This window comes from Pongo abelii, chromosome 3 (assembly GCF_028885655.2).
Source record: "Pongo abelii isolate AG06213 chromosome 3, NHGRI_mPonAbe1-v2.0_pri, whole genome shotgun sequence".
NCBI lineage: Eukaryota > Metazoa > Chordata > Mammalia > Primates > Hominidae > Pongo > Pongo abelii.
The window spans coordinates 143,701,375-143,722,834 of NC_071988.2; the positions used below are offsets into that span (position 1 = coordinate 143,701,375).

The following is a 21,460-nucleotide window of genomic DNA, read 5'->3' on the forward strand; positions in this document are numbered from 1 at the left end:
ACATCATGGCCTCATTTAATCCTGAGTACTTCCCAAATGTCTCACATCTCAAATACTGTAGTCAGATTTCCCACCCTTCTAACACTGTTAAAATGAGAATTAAGTTTCAACGTGAGTTTTAGAGGGAACAAACATTCAACCATAGCAGATGTATATTATAAATTTATATTTCATGAACAGATAGTAACATTAGAAATTTACCTTTGTTTCATGATAGTTAAAATAATCTAACTGGAATTTCTCTCACACAGCACTCCATTACTTCATGATAATATCCACTTGGTTATGTCCTTTACCCCATTATTTATTACTTCTTTAAGTGTTTCTGTAGTAACTTTTTGACTTTTTTTTAACTTATAAAAGATGCTCATTAAAAGAGTTTGAAAAACTTGGATATGTATAAAATGTGGAAATAGAAATTTCTTGAGAGTCCACAATTCAAAGAAAGTTTTTAATGTTCAATGTAGTTTTGGTTATTTTTAAAGTAACCCATACTTTAAAAATATGTAAGTTAGAATCATCTTGTATGTTTCATTTTATGGCCTGCTTTATTAATTAAATTTTTGACTACTTAAAAGTAGGAAATTTGCAGGTAGATAGGAGGGTGTATTAGGAAGCTATGTGCTTTGAAAGCCCTAAACCAGTGGGAGAAAGGGATGGGGAGAGATGACTGGAGAGAACCATTCTAACCTGCCTTATAATTGAGTACCTCTTAGTCGACATAAAACTTCTTTGAAACATAAATCGTCTTCCATTAATTTGAGGCAATGGCTGGTTCCTGCAGTCACTCAAGTTTCTAAAGAAAAATGGTGAATTAATCACTACTTTGGGTTTATTTAATGGCAGTGCATAATTAAGGAAATTATCCATATGAAGCAGTTACTTAAACTAATATCCTTTTCAGGTTATTTAGTAGCTTACTTCATAGTGATGATATGTATGGCACTTTTTGTTTTATTGGGGAAAGAATGATGGAAAATCAGTAAGGCTGTAAGGGTATCAGGAAGAGAGTGAGAAGAGATGCTTATTGAATAAATTTAGTGCTAATGTTATTTTAAACTTTAAGGGCCCTACTGTCTGTTAAAACAGTTACATTAACTGCTGTTTTTTCCTTCCTATAACAGGTTCCTTCTCTTTCTCTGTTCTTTCTGGAAAAGTCATGGTTCGTGAAATCTATTACATTACAGAAGACATGTCTATTAGGTAACAAAATTAAAAAATTAAAAAGGAACCATGTTAAACATACTTTAAAAATATTGTTAAAATGTTTTATGATATTTTATTGAATGTGACTTGCTTCTTCAAATAAAACTAAATCAAATTTTTTTTCCAGTAAATCATACTTGGTGAATTGATGTTTTAAAACATTTTGTCAGTGGATTAATTTAGCAGAATATAAAAATAGCTGTTTATAGAAATGAATAATCTTTCATTTCTAGATGAAAAAGTGAACCTTTAAATTGCCTGACCATTTTATATCGCAGAATTCATTAGTAGTCATTCATTATATACAGCAAGGTTTAGAGATGTTGGTAGCTGTCATCCATTAGCTCCTTATTAGAGATAATAAGTTTATAGAATTGTTTAGCACTTGTTAGAAACTCTGAATTTTATTCAAAGAAGGAAACACAGATATGAATATAATAAGGATATGATTGAAATGTTCCTTCTTCTGTAAGTCTTGAAAGAAAAGCCTACTCTATTTTTGTGATTTTCTTCAAATTTGTGACTTAGGTAGAATTCAAAAGTTTTGAATTAATTGAGAGGTGCTAGAGTTTGGCAATGCTCACACCTCACTTAATACTATAGGAGACAACTTCTGTGCTAGTCTAGAATTATTTCCAAATCAAAAGTGAAAAATAAAAAGTGCAGAGACATTTGGGTTGGTTCCAAGTCTTTGCTATTGTGAATAATGCCGCAATAAACATACGTGTCCAACAATGATAGACTGGATTAAGAAAATGTGGCACATATACACCATGGAATACTATGCAGCCATAAAAAATGATGACTTCATGTCCTTTGTAGGGACATGGATGAAATTGGAAATCATCATTCTCAGTAAACTATCGCAAAAACAACAAACCAAACACCGCATATTCTCACTCATAGGTGGGAATTGAACAATGAGAACACATGGACACAGGAAGGGGAACATCACACTTCGGGCACTGTTGTCGGGTGGGGGGAGGGGGGAGGGATAGCATTGGGAGATATACCTAATGCTAGATGACGAGTTAGTGGGTGCAGCGCACCAGCATGGCACATGTATACATATGTAACTTACCTGCACATTGCGCACATGTACTATAAAACCTAAAGTATTATAATAATAATAATAATAATAATAAAAAAGTGCAGAGACTGTAAGTCTATCCTTTTGGGGCATGAGATGATAGGTTATTTATGAGAAATGAAGGAACATCCTTAAAAGTTTCCCTTTTGTGTGCTAACATCCCTCTTTCAAGATTTGGCTTATCATTACATAATTTTTTTCCCTCTCTCCTGTAGACCTAGGTATCTAATTTTTTATTTTAAAAAATATCATTTAAAAAGGAAAACATTTCTGTTAGCACTTCATTTTCTTGTGACCATTAATTAGAAGAATATGGTATTTCAAAACATGTTGTATATGATAAATATATGCAATTTTTATTCATCAAGAATCTTTAGCTATGCAGTCTTTTCCTTTTTTAACTAGAAGATCGTGAAACATACTTTATAAGTCTTTGTTCATGAAAAGATGTGTGTTTGTGTATGCCAGTGTTCTTTTGAGGATTTCTTGTATTTCCTTGTTCATTATCAATTGCCTTCCTTTTGGAATAACTAAGAAATGAGTTAAGTAAATTGTTACTTAAATTCTAATTTTGTAATTTCCCTTTCTTAGGATTCAAGATGGATTCATCATTTTTCGGTGGTGGAAAATGTATAACCCAAAACAGAAGCAACATGGTGAGTTTTCATTTTTTATGTGTTTAAAATGTTCAGTCATATAATCAGGATTTTATGAAAACTAATTAAAATTAGATATGACCAGTTAGAAAAGTTTAATTTTTACGCTGGTCATGGTGGCTCATATCTGTAATCCCAGCACTTTGGGAGGCCGAGGCAGGTGGATCACCTGAGGTCAGGAGTTCGAGACCAGCCTGGCCAACATGATGAAACCCTGTCTCTACTAAAAATACAAAAAATTAGCTGGGCGTGGTGGCGGGCACCTGTAATCCCAGCTATTCAGGAGGCTGAGGCAGGAGAATTGCTTGAACCCAGGAGGCGGAGGTTGCAGTGAGCCAAGATCGTGCCACTGTACTCCAGCCTGGGCAACAGAGCAATACTCTGTCTCAAAAAAAAAAAAAGAAAAAGAAAAGTTTAATTTTAAAAAATGAGTGAAGAGAATTATTATTAACTTTTGTAGCATTAGCTGTGATTTAAATGAGAGGTATATACTCTTCAGTAAGGCATCACATTTTACCAAAATTAATAATTTGAATTATTTGTAAAAATATATATAAAATACAAAATACTCCAAACAAAGGTAAATTTTAAACCAACAAATTAAAAGTAGACTACCACTCATATTTTAAAAATAAACTAAGGAAAATGAATCAGCAACATTCACTTTCACTTCATAGTATCTTCCATATAGTAATACGTTTATGAGTAATTTACTTGTTAAACAATTTTTCAGGTAAATTCTTTTGCTTCTGCTCCAGTGTAGGTTTTTTCTCTTATGACTTCTTAGGATAATTGATAAAAAAATGATAAAGGCCCAATCCTTCAAAAAACAAATATTTAGAAGATGTAATTTTCCTAATATTTTACCATAGTTCTTTGGCCTGTGTTCCCTCCTATTTCCTCAGATTTATCACATGACTAACAGCTAAAATAATCCCTAAACTGTTATATCAAGCACTTCATCACCTTTACTTGCTGTAGTTTAAATCTTAAACAGACTCTAGGAAACACACTGGTGTTTTAATGTCTATGAAATATTCTGAGATTTGATAGTAATAAACCCAGTTTTAAACACATTAAACTCTGTCATTCACTAGCGTTAAACCTTTCCTCAGTCATCATCCTCTATCTCTTCTCAGACCACTAGGGTCAAATATCTAGCAGCCTACTCAGCGTCTCCAATTTTATGTGTAACAGGTTTCTTACACTTGAAATATCCAACCAAACATCTGATCTTCCCACCCAAACCTACCCCACAGTATTTTCCATCTTATCAACAGCAAGTCTATCTTTTCTATTGCTCAGGCCAAAAATCTTGACTGCTGTCTTTTGTGTCCCAGAGGTCATCATCAAATCTTGTCAGCTTTCCTTTCATCCTACATCCAGAATCCAACTACTTCTCCCCACACTGGCCCAAGTCACCATCATCTTCCACCTGTTTTATCTTATAGTCTCTTAACTAGCCTCCCTGCTTCTGTGCACTTGTTCCTCAACCTGCTCTTAATACACTGCTCAGATCTTTTAAAAATGTAAGATCATTTTATTCCTCTCTCTTCCCAAATTTTCCCGTGGCTTCCCATCTCACTCAGAACACCACCAAGGTCTTGTAAGTGACCTGTAGAATCCTACAAACTTCCTATAAATAGCCTATAAAATCTTATATTATATCCCTATAAATATTCTATAAAATTCCTTCTACCTTCTGATCATCTTACCTTCCATCCCACTCCAGCTAAACTGGCCTGTTAGTGTTGGTGATGAAACTGCAGCAGAGCCACCAGGAAATGCTGGCCTCTGGGTATTCACAGTATTCATTCCCTTATTTGCTTGGTGGTTCTGGTTAACTATCCTCTATCAGTGAAGCTTTTCTTGAGTACTTTTGTAAAGCAGCACCCTCCCCCACAAACTAGCACCCTCTGTTCCACTAACCTTGCTTTTATTTTCTTCAATGCTGTATTTTTCTCATGCATTCCTTGATGCTGTATATATATTTACTTGCTTATTAATAGAATCTACCTAACTTGAATGAAGCAAACTCTGTAAAGGGTGGGACTTGTTTTATTCTGTATTGTATACTTGGTGTCTAGAAAAATGCTTAGTACATAGAAGAACTCATTTGTATAAAAGAGTAACAGAGTATCTTTCTCCTAGTCATACTTCTAAGTAAAACAAAACATTGAGAAACATCTTATAGAATGCTTGAAAATCTAACATGTGGAGGCATAATAAATCTAAAATACAATATGTTTCTATTCCCAGATAGACCTATACCAGTAGAAATTAATTCTTATGAGATTCTTCAAGGTTATAAACAACTCAGTCAAAATTTACCAGGAAACTCTTTTAAATTATTTGTTTTCAAATTTACATAAGCAATAGTTTACTAATGATACCTGCATACAGATGTCCTGATTATTAGGCATACACTTTAAAGGCTAGTTGGTGAGCTGCAGAAGCAGCAATGAGGGAAATTAAGAGCCTGGACCTGCCCCTAATTGGATCAGCAGTGATGAATAAACAAACGGTGACTGTATAAAAATGAAAACAGGATTACTCTCAAATCCACCTCTAACTTGCTGGGCATGGACAACAGATTCTCTCCTTTCATTGTAACAGCTATGATAAGATATAGCTTCATTAATTGGAGACACCAAGGCATAAAGAGAAAGATATTAATTTCTGAACGTATGTTGACAACACTGATAAACACTAAATACTGAATACTAAAATATTGTAAGATCCTCGTCAACATTCCTTATCCTGTTTTTCAGCTTTTATTCCCCCGCTATTATCTCATTTATTATTTTATTATTTATTTTCACCTCTGCAACCAGAATCCACCCTTCTGCATTAGTGAATAATTTTTCCTATGGTCACTGTCATATCTCTGGTGCCTAAAACAGTGACTAGTACATAGAAGATGTTGAATAAATAATTCTTAAATTATTAAATAAAAATAATAAATAGGTTTAAAAATTTTAAGGTTGAACAAAATGCCTAAATCACTGTTTTCCTTCCAAAAATCACCTTAGAAAAGTATTGAACAAATAGCAAGTCTGTAAGCATTTAAAAAGCACCTTTTGAGGCAAGGCATGTTGGCTCATGCTTGTAATCCCTGTGTTTTGGGAGGCTGAGGTGGGAGGATCGCTTGAGCCAGGAGTTTGAGACCAGCTTATACAACATTAGCAAGACCATGTCTCTACAAAAATTTTAAAAAATGAGCTGGGTGTGGTAGTATATGCCAGTAGGCTTAGCTATTTGGCCTGAGGTGGGAACATGCCTCAGGCTGAGTTACAGTAAGCTATGGTCACACCACTGCACTCCAGCCTGGGTGGCAGAGGAAGACCTTTTCTCTAAAAAATAAATAAGTAAATAAATAAATAAATAAATAAATAAATAAAAGCACTGCTTGGTCTCATATTTTAAAAGAGAAACATTTAGCTCAGTTCACATCCCACCTTTATTTGTTCTCTTGTTTCTATTTAGTTCACCTGCATTAATAATATTCCAGCCAAAGACCTGTATGATTAAACAGTAAACCAGATCTCCAAGCGTGGGCTGATCTCCATGCTTACATGGTCTGTATTTTCTTCAAGGCTTCTGTCCAAGATCTTTTTTGTTAATATTCCTAGCCTTCTACCATCCTCAGGAGTATTTTATGTGGCAACACTCCTTTCATCCTCCGTACCTGTACCCCAGTATTACACACTTAGATACAAAGAGACAGGTTGCCTAAAAGCACACCCATAGAACAGAAACACAGTGAAAAGGACACATATAGAGAGGCATATATATGCATACAGAAATGGGCATGCACATATAGGTACACTTATGTACAGAGAAACATTTTCAAAGATGAGCACATACATGCACACACACTCACACATGCATGCCCACACAAGTGCTAGTACACTCACTGTATCCCCCTCACAGAGATAAATACTCACACAGAGGCTACATGCAAGATATCCTCCCTGCCCCCCACATACAGACAGGGGTACCATTCCAGATCAACAGAGGCATATCCCCAGCAGTGAGCATGTCCCCTCACAAACAAGTATCCCTCCAAAAGACAGGCACTTCTTTCAAAGGCATCCATCTCTCATATACACGTGCACGTACACACACACACACACACGGCTTCTTTTAAAAAACCTAATATGTTGAGAATGGCTGCATTGGATTCTTCAGGAACTGGACAAAGGAGGTAAATACATAGTAGAAAGAATATAGGATGTGATCCCTGTAACGTCATTTACTAATATTGTGACTTAAGGCAAGAATTTTAACCACTCTGAGCCTTATTTTTTTCATCTATAAAATGAGAACACCTCTACTTACCTGTAGGATTGCTATACAAAATAAATACTAGTTTTTTTCTCTTTGAAGGTCAAATTCTTACTAGTCATGTAAATTATGTATTTGTTTTCAAATTATTCTTTTAAGATAATCTTTCAGAATGTGATATAATGTTCAGAATAATGATAAAGGCAGCTCAGCTCTATTGCACTCTTGCTGTGTTCCAGGTACTGTTCTAGGCACTCTATGCACATAATTTTATTTAATCCTCACGACAACTCTAGTGATTGGAGCCCAAGATTACACAACCAGCAAGATGTAGATTGGAACCCAGATACTAAACTCTTCACAAAACAAAAGTAAAAGTAAATGCATTTTGTAGAACTGCTTAAGTCTTCTGAACAAACAGCTAATTGAGACTCCTTGTTTTCCAAAGAGAAATTAGAAAAAAGATACGTATTTAATTATGTAATTGGGACACATGCTATTTGTAGTAAAAAAGGCAAGGTGCAGAAGTGCTGCCAAGGCCTTATAATTCTTAGAATCAATACAAAGACAAACAGTCTACTGACCTTTTAAAAACTGCTCAGGGTTTTCTATTTATGTAATTTATTTAACAAGGTTTAGATGTAACCGGTTTTAAATTACACTAATAGATTATAGTAGGCTAAAACCTCTAAGTAATAAAATAAGAGAAAGGGACATACTTTACCGTCATTCTTTCACTTCTTGATATAAGAATTTCTTGTGGTTAAGAAGAAAGCATGACTATTTATTCAGATCCATATTCATTTAAACATTATGATATATCATTGCCTGTTAAGAGGCAACTGGTCTTACAGTTTATTTTCCAAAAGACAGTCTTTATCCTAAAAACAAAATAAAGATTTTTGACAGATATAATTGATCTTTAGCTGACAATCATCTATAAAGCAGATCACTAATTTTATAATCTAGGGAGTATTTACAAACATCCTATGATAAACAAATTAGATGTATTCTTTTTTTTTTTAAAGAGCTACACTGGACAACTGACAGATCTAAATGTGCTCCTGGCACAGAATTTGGGCACTTGAACACGCCTCTTTTTTCCTGATAGAGCAATTCAAAAACTGAGTAATAAAAATCTTGGTCCTACCTACAGACAGACTTTGGTCCATCTCCTTGGAAGGCTGAATGCACATCTGTCTATTCAGGCATATGTCCCAATTAGGCTTCTAATTTTTCCACCAAGAAACATCAACTTCCTTCTTGGTTAACTGCCAAGCATATGGATCTGCCCTTAATCAGAAGGAAATACTGATTATAAGGTCTTGTTAGTGAACATAATCTGTTTTAATATTATATATAATGATTGTATAAGCTGCTAATCTTGTTACACTTTTATCAAAAGCTTCATTTGCGGCCTATTCATTCCTCTATCTACTATAGTCTAAATTCTGTCCCTGAGTAATGGTAGACTGATAATGTACTCAAACCAAATTATTTATTCCTGCATTACTATTTGACATCATGTCTTTACTTTTGAAGGACATTGAGTATGTTGTTAAGAATGTCATCCTCCATACTAGAGAATTTCCTTTACAAAAGCACAGGGAAGAAAAACTTAATTGACTCTTCACCAATGTTGTGCTCCTCTTGATGAGAATTAAATGTCATATTGTAGGTAAAAGTATGAGCAAATTATTAGTAATTGCAAAAGTAATAATTGATAACATCTACCAACCTCTAACATCACTATAAAATAGAGGTGTGGAATCTTTTTTTCTATTGAAAATCATTGGCACACACAAAATTTAAAAAAGAACACTTAAGCCAAAAACAATTTAAATATTCTTAAATGTTAAGAATACAGAATATCCAAAAATTATAATATTTCTGTTCTAGATTATGGGCAATTACAGAGAGCATACAGAGAGACAGCAGTATGCTAATATTAAAAGAGTGACAAAAAGAATTCAAGACATTGACAGAAATTATGGGGAAAGCCAGTCAAGGGAAGGCCAGTATTTAAGATATTTCTGTTAACCTGAGGTGTATGAATCTGAAGTAGTGACTACATTTTGCTATGTCCTTTCAAAGAAGCGGAGTTTATGGCACTCCGCTGCCCTCCCCTGAGTTTATTGACTGTGCCTGCCAGGTATTCAGGGTCCTCCATACACAGTTTCCAAATCATCCCCTATTACCCCGTTACCTTAAATTTACCACCAAATTGAATTTCTAAACACACACATTTTCTAACCTCAGTGCCATTGGTCTAATCAGTTATTCCATGTGAGCTCCCCTCCCCTCCACATCTGTCTGACATAATCCTCCTCACTCATCATCATGCATGCTCCTTGAGGAATAAGGCATTCACAGGAGCCCTCCATCTACCATTCTACTTCCTGACAAATGGGCAGAACTTTATTGTCAAACCATGACCCTGTTGGGACCATACCAAATGTTCTGTATCAAAGTTAGAAGTTCTCAGCATTTTTCCTCCATTCACATTCACTGCTCCCTTTCTCCTTTAATTGTAATTGTTTGTATGCATCTGCTCCACCAAATCGATTCAAGTGGCACTCATTTCCCTCTTTCTTTTTTTAAATCCCCCTCCCAGCTTAACACAATGATTAATAAAGTGAATGCCAAATAAATACCTGTTAAAAATTTTTATCAAAAACCACTTCTTTCCTGAAAGACACTTGGGTCAGTTATTCTTGACTTCATACGTGTATTCTGGTGAGGAGCAATTCATTTTAATGAGATGTAGTATTTCATGATCAAATGAAGTAACTACTTTTCTCAAAAAGAAAAAAAGCTGGGTTGGTTGCAGTAGCTCACACTGGTAATCCCAGCGCTTTGGAAGGCCTAAGTGGGAGGATTGCTTGAGCCCAGAAGTTTGAGACCAACCCGGATAACATAGTGAAACCCTGTTTCTACAGAAAATACAAAAATTAGCCAGACATGGTGACATGTGCCTGGGGTCCCAGCTACTTGGAAGGCTGAGGTGGGAGGATCGCTTGAGCCATGGAGGTTGAGGCTGCAGTGAGCCATGATTGCACCACTGCATGCCACACTGGGGGACAGAGCGAGACCCTGTCTCAAAAAAAAAAAAAGCTTAAACAATTTAAGATTTACATTCTGCACTCTAGAAATTGTAGAATTAGAGAATTTCTAAAATCAGAAAATTCTAAAGTGGTCAGTGTCATTAGGCTTATAGCTTTAAACTGTCAGTTGCCTCTGGATACTGCAGGTGTCCATCCTTTCCTCAAGCTGCAATCAATATTTATGATAAGAATTTCCAAGGACTTATTTGGGCCCCAGTTGACAAGGCGGCTTTATAATACAAGGAGCACTGGACTAGAAGTTAGCAGATGTAGATTTTTGCTCTGACTCTACAAGTTACAATCACAGGAATTTCTCTTTCTTAATCAGCAAAATGAGAGGTTTTTAAAGTATTAGTTATTTCCAAGTCGATGAGGGGTTTTGAGAAGATCAGTTTTTTCCAAGTTTTGTTCTTTGGAACAAAATTCTAGGGTTAATAGCATGGGATACTAGTTCAAATGGACCTTCTTCTCTACTTTCCAACCTCACTGTCCCCCTACAGCTTTATTTATTCACACAAATATCCTAAATACTGAAAATAATTGAGAATAAAACATCTAGTGTAAGTATCCACATAGAGGTACATTTTTCTTTCAAAATCATAAACCAACTATATAAACAAAAAATTTTGTTTCAGCTCCACTGTAATCTTGTTAACAATATGGCTTATGTTAACTAAATATGTTTTTAAAAAAGAAAAGTTTAGTCAAAAGAGCAAATCATCTAACAAATAGACTGCAAGATTAATAGAAGCATGACATGTAGGGGAAAATATGCACCTAAAGTAAATCTCTCTAAGGAACAAACTAGATAGACTTTATAAATGAAATCAAAGGCAGAAATATTGGGCCTGCTCAAAGTTAAGTGAATGTGTCAAAAGCCAAGACTGAAAAGAACGTGGCTCTTAGGAATAAGTTTAGCCATCTCTGCAGTATAAGTAAGATATCTTCACTTAAATGCCACCTAAAATTATTCTTTAGATAGTTGATAGCAGTTGCTAAGAAAAAAAGTTTGTAGGGCCGGGTGTGGTGGCTCACGCCTATAATCCCAGCACTTTGGAAGGCTGAGGCAGGCAGATCACCTGAAGTCAGGAGCTTGAGACCAGCCTGGGCAACATGGTGAAACCGCTTCTCTACTAAAAATACAAAAATTAGCCAGGCATAATGGCAGGTGCCTGTAATCCCATCTCATCGGGAGGCTGAGGTGGGAGAATTAGTGGAACTTGGGAGGTGCCAGGTTGCAGTGAGCTGAGATCGTGCCATTGCACTCCAGCCTGGGCAACAGAGGGAGACTCTGTCTCAAAAAAAAAACAAAAAACAAAAAACATTCATAGCGGTTGCTAAGAAAAAAAGGTAAAAATGCTGGTTTAACAACTGGTACTATACAGTCACAGTCTAGAGACTCATTAGCATACTGCCTTTCTAAACCACACATGAGAAACTGCAAAATGCCCATTTCAAACTCTCTCAGAATACTTTATTGTATGACAAAACTTAGCCTTTGTTCAAACTTATCTAATGAACAGCTGCTCTAGCTGTTGGAATACTTTTTCCAGACATGAAATCTGCCCCTAATATTCTGATTTCATTATTTCTACAGATGCCAAATACTAGCCCATTTACACCAGTCTTCATCAGGGAAGAGTATATCATATAGTATAGAAGAGGGGAAAAGCTATGTGGGGCAAGAGAATGATAGCAAAACAATAGAAGACTAAATACTAGTGAAGTAATAGTGAAATCTAAAGTAATTTTGGCTGGCTCAGACTTGTAAGTTTAAATCTATTTTCCTATAGGAATAAAGTTATAAATTACAGTAGATTACTAGGTGAAAAGAAAGGATTTTTCAACCAAGTGATGATAAAATCAGAGTTTTGTAAACTCCATAGTTTTCTAAAACATCTGTTATAAAGTGGACATTTAAATATCCATAAATGTTTGAATTTGTTCAATAGAGATAAAAATGGATAAAGGTTATAAAAAAGAGGCCTCAGAAAACATGGTAGTTCTTTCATTTGGTAACAAAAGAAAGCATTGATTGTGGTACCTTTTTTCTGTCGCTCTCTGGTTGACGTGTGATGCGTTGTTTTAGATTATTTCCTGAGTAGAAACAAGTGCCTCATCCATCACTTTAAATGGGTTCATTAATTACTATTGCTATTTCTACTTAATGTAATTGTCTTTTATTTGAGAAGATGGAAGTCTACAGTTCATAAAACCTATGTTTTAGTGTTGTGTATGTTTATGGAAATAAGTATTTATGAAAAATTGTAGTTTCTGTGATGCAAAAGTTCAAATACCAATATGATAGTTAAATAAAGCATCATACTTTAAACATTTTACTGCATATATTTTGGTATAAAATTATGGCTATATTAGGGTAAAGGTGTACTTTTACTCTTTAAGTGGTACTTTACTGTTCTTAGCTAAAAATCTTTAAATTTTTTCAGTATATAACCGGAATCTAGAAATTAAAGTTGTTTTTAGAATGCTGAATTAAAATATAACAGAAATATCAAGTTTTTTCTTTTTTTGGCCAGTGTTTTATATTTATTTTATTAATATGCTTCTCTGTATCATAGAATTCTATTTTAAAATACATTGAATTACTTTAGGTGTGTAAAAATGTTTGAGTAAAAACTTTGAAGTTCTTAAAAAGTTGACTAAAAATTTTTTCGTAATCGGTGTCTTTAGATCCAAAGGCAGAAACCAGGTTATACATCACAGTCAATGACTTTGAATTTCATGTCTATAATCGTTCGGATCTTTATGGACGCCTTCAAGAGTTGTTTGGTTTGGAGCCAACAATAATTCCACCTAAGAAAGATGATGATAAAACACGGGAAAATGGAAGAACAAGAACCCAATCGAAAATTGAAAGGTTCAGTATCATACTTGAATTTTATTAATCTCTAGCATTTAAACATTTGCCTTTATTAGAATATCATTGAGGCTATGCACCTAAACAGAGCCTAATATTTCTTTGCAAATTAACTGAAACTTTTAGTAACATAAATAATTATATAATTATTTTAGAAATTGAGATGATATAGAATATGTAATCTAAAAAAGTCCTGTTCTATTCTCCTGCACACAAATCCTACTTTTCTCCATATTAATAACCACTGTTATCAATTTAGTTTTTATCCTTTTGAATGTATGTACATAAACGTATACATACATATTTAAGGTGCTTATAAAATACGTGATTTTGTTCTGTGTTTCTAAACATATATGTTTAGAATATGTGCCTCATATCGTGTGTATTGTTCTGTAATTTGCTTTTTATGTAGCAGTTTCTCTGTAAGATTATTCCATATCTGTATATGTAGGTCTGCTTTTAAAAATACATATCTGTGTGTGTAGGTCTACCTACAAAATTATTCTGGAACAGGATCAGCAAACTTAGACCTATACTATAGCACAAGTCTAGCCCACTGCCTGTTTTGTATATAGAGTTTTATTGGGACATACCCACACCTATTTATTTATATATTATCTATCTGTTTAGTGAATTGCTGTGAAATTTTGATTTCTTAACATTTGTGTACTTTGTATATGGCCAGTTTTCTTACTCTTGGCTTATCATTTTCATTTCATTAAGGGAAAATTAATTTGGCACAAGGCATTTGGGTGAGGGAAGGAAGAGGAGCAACTGGATTGTTTTTAGAAGTGCTAAAAACAGTAGACAAACATCAAAGTGACTTGTACCTTAATCATTTATGTTTAATAATAACTTTGGCTGTCTTATAAAATGTCGTATAGTAACATAATGGGCAAAATGGTAGATGTAGTGACAGCATATCATCCCTTATAGTTTTGTCATTAAAGCTTGTTATTCTAAAAACATAGTTTTGTTATAATAGCTTATCCATCTAAAAGTTGATGTAAGAGTGCTCCAGTAGACAGCTGTAGGAATATTAGTATTCCTTCAGATGATCATTGTTCTGTTTACTGAAGTGGTCATTAGATGTATTTGGAAAGGTAAACTGATACTGTGAGGTATGGTATTGTGAGGAAGTGAACTATGTCCTCAGGTATTTAAGTTTTTCTTATTCATGTCAGTTTTATTTTTTCTTGTTAGAGTTAAAGTAAAAACAGAATCCCAAGACCCCACATCTTCATGGAGATCACTTATTCCGGTCATAAAGGTCAATGTGAGCACAGTAAGTAAATTCTGCTACAATTACTGTTTCATGGGGTAGTAACGTAGAACTTTTAATTTTTGCAAATATGATTTTAATGTAAGAAAATTAAATAATTTTGTGGAGTTTTTTTTAGTTCCCATTTCTGTAAAGTGTGAGTGAAATAATTATTTTAAAATACTATTTTCTGATAAATTTGTGTTTAAATTTCTTTAAGTACTTAAATTTTCTTTTAAGTACTGGTTTAAATTGACCAGTGGAGTAATTTAAATAGCACATAGTCCTAAAGTGGAATCATTAAGCTGTTGTTTGAAAGTGTTTGTTATTAGTTTAGCTAAGGAAAGAAATATGGCCAGAATAGCATGATATAATGTCTCTTATCTGTTTTTTTTTTTTTTTTTTTAGGGACGTTTGGCCTTTGGAAATCACTACCAGCCGCAAACTCTGTGCATCAACTTTGATGATGCTTTCTTAACTTACACTACAAAACCACCTTCAAGTCATCTTGACCAATTCATGCATATTGTGAAAGGAAAGCTTGAAAATGTTCGAGTCATGCTTGTTCCTAGTCCAAGATATGTTGGTCTTCAAAATGATGAGTAAGAAAATCTTATAAAAATAATAAAAAACTTCTTATAGGTAATATAGATACAGCTAGAAACTTTAACATCCTTTTAATTTTTTTTGCTACAAGTTGTACAAAAATTAGGTATATTTCTCTATTAAAGCAGTTAACAATGTAGTCCTTTATAGAATAAATGGATATGCTATCCAGTGATAAACTCTAATTTTAAATATTTTTCTGCATGATTATAACTATAATTTTTTTATCCTTTTCTCCTTCTAATTGTATTTTGGAAACTTACTTTGTGCAATTAGTTCCTGTTTGTATGTTAGGAGATACACATTACAGGTAGGTTTTTGTTTCTAGAAGATGTGACTAAAGAGTAAATTGAACAGATTCATTGCAGTGGAATACCACTTTGAGTTATTGAAAGTTGAAAATTGAATTGAAATTACTCTTGGAAAATTTGGTGAAGTTAAGATGGTATAGTTTTGAGACCCACTTGACATTTCTTTAAGTTCCAAACTGTCAGTTTTCCATCTAGCTTTCCTTTTTTTTTTTCTTTCAGTGAAGTAGCTGCTTGTATGTATAAGACTCATTATAGGAATGATGTACACTAGACTCAGTGTGGTGGGATGCTGAGTGGGAGATGTGCTCTTGTGATTTTTATGTTTTTTCTCAATTTTTGTGTGTGTAAAGGATACTCTGGTTGAATTTATGTAACTTAAGTGTTCATATGGAGAGTTTTCAGTACAGTGTCTCAGCTTTTATCTTTGTGTGTAGGTACCTTATGAGGTTTTATATGAAACATGATTATTCCTTTTTAGTTGTAACTCTTGGCTGGCCTGGTATTTGATTTTCCAGGATTTGGCTAGAATGATAGAAAGAGGGTTTTTCCTTTTTGAGTATCACGGTGACTGTGGGTCTACCTGGCCTCTTCAAGATCATGGACTTGGTTAAGAATCTTCTGGAATGTGGACTGTGCACACAAATGTGTATGAGTAAAGGTATAATACTGAATAAATCAGGATTTTTTTGAAAAATTATGGACAGTAAGATGAAAAAGTGTCTTGCTATTAATAATTTGTATAAAAAGATTTAAAATTGTATTTTTCACTTGTTAAAACTAAGTGTGGAGATTACATGATGATATTAAACATTAACCTTTGTGATTTAATACATATTTAGAAAAAAATTGCAAGTTTTTGCATTTAATATCATCTAATGATTGAGAAGTTAATTTTGATATGCAAGAAGATATTGTGATGTATGTATGACAAAGAGAAAAGTTGTTTAATCAAAGCAAGCGAAGATTAATGGTTTCTGGGAAATTATTGATGGTAGAAAAACGTTCATTCCAGAGTTAGAGTTCACGATGTTTGCTCTAGATTTATTTCAAGTTGATTAAATATTCATGGAAATAGGTAATAAGAAGATAAAATGATAACATTTTTTATTATTTAATGTTTTTGAATGATTATAGTTTAATATACAGATAGATAAAATGATACTTATTATTCCGTTATTAATATAAAGTGGTCAAATTTTAATTTTGTTGTAAATGCAGAATATGATCATTTTATTCCAGTGATCATCATTCCATTGTATTTAAACTTTGTTTTAAATCGATTGCTCTTATTCAAAACTGAAAATGAAAAATATAAAACTAAATTTTTTCTTTTTAAAACCAAATTTTTTTTCTTCTTGAAGTAATTTACTGATAAATTTTTAGTATCATTTTATTATTGAGTCTAACATAGAATAAAACATGGAACAATTTCTTAGGATGATTGTTCATTGGAAAGGTGTTTTTCTTTCTTTTCAGGATGCTACTTGTTATGTGCTTGTTAGTTTTTTTTCCTTTTCTTTTCACCTATTGCCAGCATTAACCAGGATACTGAACATTTTATATTCTGGAGATTTGTTTAGTTTGCTTTCCCCTCCACCTTCTTATAGACCACCGAGATTAATGGGAGAAGGTTTCGTGGTGATGCAGTCAAATGATGTTGACATCTACTACTACATGGATGAGCCAGGTATTGTTGTTGTTGTTGTTGTTGTTGCTGTTTTTTTTAAAGTGACAGAGTCTCACTCTGTCACACAGGCTGGAATGCAGTGGCGTAATCACAGTCCACTATACCCTTGACCTTCCAGGCTCAAGCAGTCCTCCTACCTCAGCCTCCTGAGTTACTAAGATGACAGGAATATGCCACTATGCCTGACTAATTTTTAAAGTTTTTGTAGAGATGGTATTTTGCTATATTGCCCAGGCTGATCTCAAATTCCTGGCCTTAAGTGATCCTCCTGCCTCATTCTCCCAAAGTGCTGGGATTGTAGTCATGAGCCCATGGTGCCTGGCCTGTTTTTGTTTTAAAGCATGTTTCATAGCTACAATTGTATTTTTTCTATGAAATGCTGGTATCTAGTAATATTTTACATCTTGCTTAGCCATCAGGAAATGGTAAATGTAGATAAGAGTGAAAATATCTGGAAAATATCTGTGTCATTTCTCAAAACTTGAATATTAGTTTAGTATTATAGATTAAAAGATAACATTATTTTTTTCAAATTCAATTTTCATAGATAAACCTCAAAAATTGAGAATGCAAATGATCACGAGTGAAAACCTTTATAGAATGTAGTGATAGTTAAGGTAGTTCATCTTAGCTTAGAAGCTTAGTATAGTAGATTTGAGACTTAAAGTTTGAGGATTGAAATCCATCTTGTTAAAATTCTTGACAGGTGGCTTCCATTTTCTAAAAGTATCTAAACATTGGGTTTTAAGCTCTTTTTTCATACTTCTGCTCTTTTTATACCTTTCAGAGTATAAAAGTATTTAAGGTCAAAGTATTTTGAAAGTAAAACTAAGACGTTATTTGCCTTTTCACCATGTTGACATTTGTGCTAATGGTGCAGAGCAATGGTGGGTAAAACTGTTGTTGCTTTAACACTAATCAAGGAAGTGGTTCCTAATTATACTAGTAGTCATTGTATTTTTCAACTGCTACACATTTACGGTAAAACAAAATGTCAAAATCACATAAAAATTTCCTTGATTAAGCAATAGAAATTATTTATTTTGTCAAATGTTGACCTTTGATTAAAGTGTTTTTAATATTTGGTGTGAGAAAATTGAAGTACGCGTAAAGCGCTTGTGCTGCATACCAAAATATTCTGGTGTCTTGAGGAAAAGCACTTGTATGATTAAGTTGCAAGCTGCACTAATTGGGTTTTTTTTTTTCTGGAGTGCCAGTTTTATTTGAAAGAGTAATTAGAGACAAACTGTAATTTGAGCTTTCTTGTGAAAATTAGAACTTTGGAAAATTTGAGTCTGCTGTTATGAGCTTGACAGCATCCCAATAGTTAACATCTTTTATGATGGGACCACCAATGATATAGCAAGTGTGATGTTTTTAAATGTTTAATAATGGAATTGGTCAATATTTGGAAAAAATCTGCATTACTCAGTGAACCCGTATTTCCCAGTGCATGATATTATAAAAGTCATGCGTAGATAAATGTATTCAAAGTGCAAGATAGACCAGTAGATTTTAACATAACAGGGTATGAAAAGTTTAGTGATATGGCTTCAGATTCCACATTGCAATTAACCTTTAAGAAATTTCCATTTGTTGAATTTTGGGGTAGTATCAAAGAAGAGTATTAAAAATTATCTGAAAAAGCTATTAAAATACTCCTCCCTTTTCTATCTACATATCTTTATGAGGCCAGATCTTTTCCAAATCCTTCAGTAACAGATTGAATGCCAAAACAGCTATGAGAATCCACCTGTTTTCTATTAAGCTAGACATTAGAGATTTGCCAAAAAAACCTCTAATACCTCTCACTAAATTATTTTGTTTTAGAAAATATAGTTATTCTTCATTAAAAATGAGATTAAAATTTCATTTAATTTTATATTATATTTATATTACATGTTATATTTAATTACATTAAATATTTTGTCAACATGAGTTTATTTTTAAAATATTTTTTTAAATTGCTGAATTTTAATTTTGAACATAGTAATTCTTGATAGACATAATACAATATGAGGACAACCTCTTTTAGGTTCTCAATAGTTTTTAAGAATATAAAGGTTTCCTGAGACCAAAAAATGTTGGAACTGCTGATCTAAGGAAACTTTTTAATGGCCATTTTAAATAACTGCCTTTATATTGTATGTTCTGGAATATAGGACTTGTTCCGGAAGAAACAGAAGAAAATATTGAAGGAGAAATGAGCAGTGAGGATTGCAAATTACAAGACTTGCCTCCATGTTGGGGACTGGATATAGTTTGTGGTAAAGGAACAGATTTTAATTATGGACCATGGGCCGATAGGCAGAGGTACTTGAGTATGTTATATTTCTTATAAGTCTTTTAGATGTGTTTAGATGTATATAATTTTAAATAAAAACTAGCTTAAAATTTTTATAAACTATTTTATTATGGCAGAGGAAGATATCACTAAACATTTTGATCCAGTTAATAACTTGCTTGTGGCTTCTCCACAAGCAAGTTCATTCCAAAGGTGGAGCTGATTGATTAGAATTAGTATCTAATTCTGATTGATTAGAATTAGATTGATTAGAATGAGGAGCGTATTTGTTGGTTCATTTGTTTTTTCTTTTGGATTTAATCAACAACGATTTCTTCATTGATCCCCTACTATATGCCAGATATTGTTGGAACTATGGGAATTCAGAAATAAAAGACATATATCTTCTAGTTTTAGTGGGGAAGAAAGAACCAAAAGACTAATATTAGGTGCTATAATAAAGGTAAGTAAAAGGTCTTGATGAAGAACTTAGAAAAGTACTCTACTAGTTTGCTAGGGCTGCCTTAATAAAGCATCACAGATAATGTGGCTTAAGCAACAGAAATGTATTTTCTCACAATTCTAGAGTCTAAGAGTCCTCCAACAAGATGGTGGCATGATTGGTTCCTTCTGAGGGCTATGAGAGAAGGATGTGTTCTAGGCCTCTCTCCTTGGCTTGTAGATGGCTGTTGTTTTCCAGTGTCTTCATGTGGTCTTTCCTTTGTGTACCTCTGTGTCCAGATCATACTGTCCAGTCATATTGGATTAGGACAGCATACCCTAATGACTTCATTTTAACTTAATTACCCTTCTGAAGACCCCATCTCCAAATATAGTCACATTCTGAGGTACTGGGGGTTAGGACTTCAGCATATGAATTTTAGGGGTTAGGACTTCAACGTATGAATTTTTAGGTTACTTGGTATTCCTAGTATATAGTATATAATTTATATTAAAGATTAGGGGAGAGAAGAAGGCTGTTTGGTTGAGGTAACATGTAAATTAAGTTTTGAAAGATAATCGAGAGTTAGCCAGGGAAAGAAGAGGAGGGTGAATCATTGAGGCAAGAGAAGAGTTTTATAAATGCATGAGGATAGTGGAGAATTGTCCTATAGTTATAGTCTATCGTGGTTAAGAGGTATAGATTTTATAATGTCATTTTATTTTAAAGTATTTTTAATTTTTAATATACTATGAACATTTTTCTACTTTTGAAAAATTTTAAACAAAGAAGGGGACATTTACCATTAATTATGAGGGAGCATCTAAGTTTTTATGTACAAAATTAGACATTGCTTAAAATTAGTTTAGTTTTTCTATTCATGAACTAGCTTTTTTGAATAGAGAAAGCCAAGTCATTCACTTGAGCAGATATTATGGGGCCATTGATAGATTAGTGAAAGAGTGCTGATACTAACTTGATGTATTGACTTTTTAAATGCTTTTTAAAAAAGTGCCATCTAGCTAGCATTATTAGAATTATTATGTATTTTGTCAAGTAGTATATTCTAAGAAGGCTGGTTGAGGTATAATATACCAAACAGTATATTCTATTAATCTTGTTATCTGTAGTATATAGGAATACCTGCCTCATTAAGTAGCTAACTAACAATTATATGGTAAATGAATAAGCTCGTTATTTGAAAATTCTTGCATTATGCTAAAACAATACTTCATTAAGTTCTGCATTAGGTCATTTGTTAAACTTGAAAGTAAGCAGAGCATAAAATTTCAGGTTACAAAGAAAATACTTTTCACATAATTGAATTTAAATTTTCCTCTTATGGTAAAATTTTTCCTATAAGTCATGCTATATTTGACATATAGCATATAGTTGAAAATGAGAGATTTTACCTTTCATTAAGTAATAGAGCTACATCTATTTAAACTATATTCAGAAATCTCAAGAAAGGTTTATTTTGTTAGGTTGGCAGAACAGTTATATGTTGTTTGCGAAGAAAAAATGAAAATAATGCTTTAACATAGGGCCATGAAGTATTTTTGCATTTTTTAGCACTTAAATAAAGTGTGATTCTTCTTAAACTGTATTTAATTTCATTATGTATTTTTCATAAGTTTTAGGGTATATT

General features: G+C 33.3%; 1 protein-coding gene across 32 annotated transcripts in view; it reads left to right on the forward strand.

Annotated features, from left to right (window-relative positions):
- BLTP1 (bridge-like lipid transfer protein family member 1) overlaps nt 1-21,460 on the forward strand; it is a 212,512-nt gene that overhangs the window by 21,389 nt on the left and 169,663 nt on the right. For all 32 annotated transcript variants that reach the window (XM_063723629.1, XM_063723632.1, XM_054554440.2 and 29 more), the window contains 7 exons: nt 1,125-1,203; nt 2,888-2,952; nt 13,035-13,221; nt 14,425-14,506; nt 14,891-15,084; nt 17,007-17,086; nt 19,249-19,399. In XM_063723629.1, coding sequence (XP_063579699.1) covers nt 1,125-1,203; nt 2,888-2,952; nt 13,035-13,221; nt 14,425-14,506; nt 14,891-15,084; nt 17,007-17,086; nt 19,249-19,399 — 838 coding nt within the window. The remainder of the gene's footprint in view (nt 1-1,124; nt 1,204-2,887; nt 2,953-13,034; nt 13,222-14,424; nt 14,507-14,890; nt 15,085-17,006; nt 17,087-19,248; nt 19,400-21,460) is intronic.